Source organism: Arachis ipaensis, chromosome B07, assembly GCF_000816755.2.
Source record: "Arachis ipaensis cultivar K30076 chromosome B07, Araip1.1, whole genome shotgun sequence".
NCBI lineage: Eukaryota > Viridiplantae > Streptophyta > Magnoliopsida > Fabales > Fabaceae > Arachis > Arachis ipaensis.
This window is the reverse complement of record NC_029791.2, coordinates 118444329-118448059: the sequence shown is the minus strand read 5'-3', so window position 1 is coordinate 118448059 and position 3731 is coordinate 118444329. Positions and strand designations below refer to the sequence as shown.

The window sequence follows — 3731 nt, the reverse complement described above, 5'->3', positions numbered from 1 at the left end:
ATTATTTTCATTGTCTGAATCTATAGAACTATTAGCAGATTCTCCTTCTTCACTTGAATTATTATCAAGTGGTTTCAGAAAATAGGGTTGAAGCTTCTTTAAATCTTCTGACTGAAGAGGTTTCAATAGAAACTCTTCTGCCCCTCCTTCCAAGCACCTACATAATAATATCAACAATATAAAATTTTCAATTAAATAGCTATTATAATTAGTTTTAAATACTACTCTCACAAGCTAAGAAAAAAGAAATTAAAAATTGGCCAATGTTAGAAGGCCAATTTTTTGGTATCTATCACTTGGTGCCAAATTTTTGTTGAACTTATTTTTTATAAAAAAATTTAAATATTTAAAATTTTTTAACCACACTAAAAATTCAAAAACTTGCTTCAAAAACTAAAACTCAAAACTATTGCCATTTGTATGTTTTCTTACAATTTATTTCTCTTTGACGTAACTTTATTTTAGTTAAAAGAAAATAAAAGAAAGTCACCAAAAAAAAAAAGAAAATAAAAGAAGGGAAAGAAAAGGAAATTTAAAAAAAATTATATGGTAAAAACTCAAGTGCAGTCGACTTCACGTAAAGTTGATAGGTGAGAGTCGTTAGATGATTTGACTGATTTGACTAAATTTTCATCTAACGGCTCTCAACTATAAACTTCACGTGAAGTGGACTGTACCTAAATTTTCCCCGATTTATATATATAACATAAAAGAAAAGAAAAGAAAAGAAAAGAAAAGAAAAACTTACATGGTGATTCTGGAAGGTACATTTTCTGATGACATAATCACAACTGGAACATCTTTCCAAGAAGATCCCTGCAGCAGTAAGCAATGCAATGTAATGTCAACAGATCGAGAAAGAAAGGAATAAAATAAATAAACAACAAAGAAAAAAAAAAAAAAGCAAAAGCCAACTTAGATCTTGAAATCTGGAACTTTTTACTTTTCCTTTTTCTTTTTTTTTTTTCTCTTTTTAACTGAGAATTGCAGTCTTACACTATTACTTGTTAAAAATAGAAAAATAAAGTTATGACTTATGATGATGTAAAAAAAAAAAAACAAAAAACAAAATTATTTATGTACTCTGCAAATTTATGACGAGAAAAGAATATGATACATCCTTAACTGTTGATTCATGAGTAGGGGAATGTTTAGCTTTTTTTTTAAAAAAATAAAAAATAAAAAAACCACTTCTCAGTGTCAGTGTAATTCATCAAGCAAGAAAATATATTATTTTATTTTATTTTATTTAAAAAAAAAAGACAGAGAGAATTTCGGGAAGATGTCGGATATAATAAGGATTGTGTGTTTGACCTTGACTCGTTTAAGTAAATCATAGCCACTCATCCCAGGCATGCAATAATCCGTCATGATCAAATTCACTTTCATTCCCTGCATTCCAACAAAACGTATGTTCAAGCTTCAGCATAATTAAGTTAATTAAGTACACAATTAAGGTCATTATATACTGTTTAATTAGGATAATTAAAGAGATAAAAAAACAACTAAGAGGAGTACATGTATTTTTACAATGTCCAATGAAAAGGTTCTCACTTTAAATTATTGTGTTGGTACTTTCTGATCTGAGATCAAATCAATGTTCAAATATGGGTGCTGATTAAGATTATTGAAGGTTCATGATGAAGATTATTCAAGCTAGAACACCGCAATTATATAAATGCACCATAGCTAATATATATAACTTTAATCTCTTATATATGAATATATAACTAATAATTAAGGTATACAAATATATATAAGGGGAGAATGAATTGATGAGTATATGTGAATATGAATTCTAATCATAAAGCATTTTTTATGCATATTATGCATCCTGGCCTAATTAAATGAATAGAATTGAAGTTGACGTGACAATGAAAAAAAAAACTAAGAAATTGCATAGAAATAAAGTAGGTTTAATTGGTTGAGGAGAAAAATTTTATGAATGACTTTAATGCAAAAAGGCATACATAAATTTTTACAAATTTAATTTTAATGTACTACTAGTATAAAATTGTTTTACATGTATATCCAATCATATAAAATAAAAATAATTATATTTTATATTAAACACGTGAATAGTCATCTAAAAAATAATTATAATTATACAACTGTGTAAAATATTTTATATTGTCGGTGTATACAAATTATACTCAATTTTTACCCTGAAAATACTTTCATTCCGTTTTCACCCAATATCCTAATTCCTAATGGTAGGTAAATAATTATGATAAGATTTCCTTAATGAACTATTTTTTTTAATCTTTATTATTTTTATGCGGTTCCACAAGAACTCTATCTCAAATTATGTATCCTACTCCTCGTGACTCAATATCGTAACAAGTTTCAAGTCCCTTCTTGACACATTGTCAGAAATCAGAACTTCGAAACAAACTTTCACGAGGAAGTTAAATAATAAATAGATACAATTGCAGGTGTTTCCTAACTAGCTTGTTAAATTAATTGTTTTGGAAACGACAATAAATTGGGTATCATATCATATCTATGAACGATAAATCATATGTACGGAAACTAATTAAACACATAAAAAAGCGGGCATGAAATGAAATTTAAACTTCAACAAATTAGAGACCACTATAATAAGTATATCATAAAATTAAATTCTAACATGTATGAGCTATAATGAGAAGGTAATAATTAAGGAAGAAGAATAAACCTCTTGTTGTAATGGTTGAGGAGAAGGAGAAGGAGAAGAATTAGAAAATGAAGAAGATTCTGAAGAGGTTGATGAAGAAGAACTATTATTATTATTATTGTTATTATTATTTTGATGTTCATCATCATCGTCAACAAGCCCAAGATATTTCAAAGCTTTGTCACCAGAGTCCACACATGTAACTGCATATATATATATACCGTACATTAATTGATGACAACACAAATTGAATAAATCATAAAAAAGTTTTCCTCAAAATTGAAATGGCACCATATCATCAACATCCAAATTAAAAGCCAAGGAGTTAATTAAGAACATAAAATAAATAAAGGGTAATGCTAGGGAGATAAAAAATATAGCCAAAACTTGTCTTATTTAGCATTCATTAATTGTCGCAATAATTCATAAATGTTAAATAAGGCAAGTTATGATTGTTTTTGACTAATTTTCTTTGGTTACCAAACATTTCCCATAAATAAAGAGTACCTTTGCATGAAGAATCTCTAAGGAGCCTCTCCAAGAGTTTTCTATCAATGACACTATCATCAACTGCCAAGACATGAAAATGTTGTTGTTGTTGTTGAATCTTTGTAGTATCAACAAGCTCCATCTCTTCTTCTTGTTGATCTATCTATGTATAATGTTGTATGTTGTCTCTTGCAATATCTATCTATGTATCTATATATGAGTAATTCAGAGAAAGAGAGAGAAACGTGATGAATGAGAATGAGAATGGGAAAAATGAAATGAGAGGTGGAATGTAATTATCCCGTGAGCCTCTTTTTCCTTTTATTATATAATAATAACAAAAATAATAATAATATTGATGCATGAGAGAGAATGAAATGAGAGCGAAGAATCGTACTGTGTTGGAATAGTGAGAGTGTTGTTTTTATGTGCGATTCAATCAAAATAATAACGATTTTAAACCACGTTAAAAATCAAAAAAAAAAGAGTATAATATAATATAATAAAAAATTAACACTAAATTAAACCAACCTTACTTACTCTAGGTTTAGTTCTCTCTCTTTCTTAGATTCCTCTTCTAGAATCG

General features: G+C 27.7%; 1 protein-coding gene across 1 annotated transcript; it reads right to left on the bottom strand.

Annotated features, from left to right (window-relative positions):
- On the bottom strand, nt 1–3431 carry LOC107606042 (two-component response regulator ORR9; the record flags this gene model as incomplete). The annotated part of the gene is given in 5 exon segments (XM_016308008.2): nt 1–157; nt 749–816; nt 1315–1392; nt 2678–2859; nt 3164–3431. Coding segments are annotated over 5 exon segments (609 nt in total), but the record flags the coding sequence as incomplete, so codon positions are not given.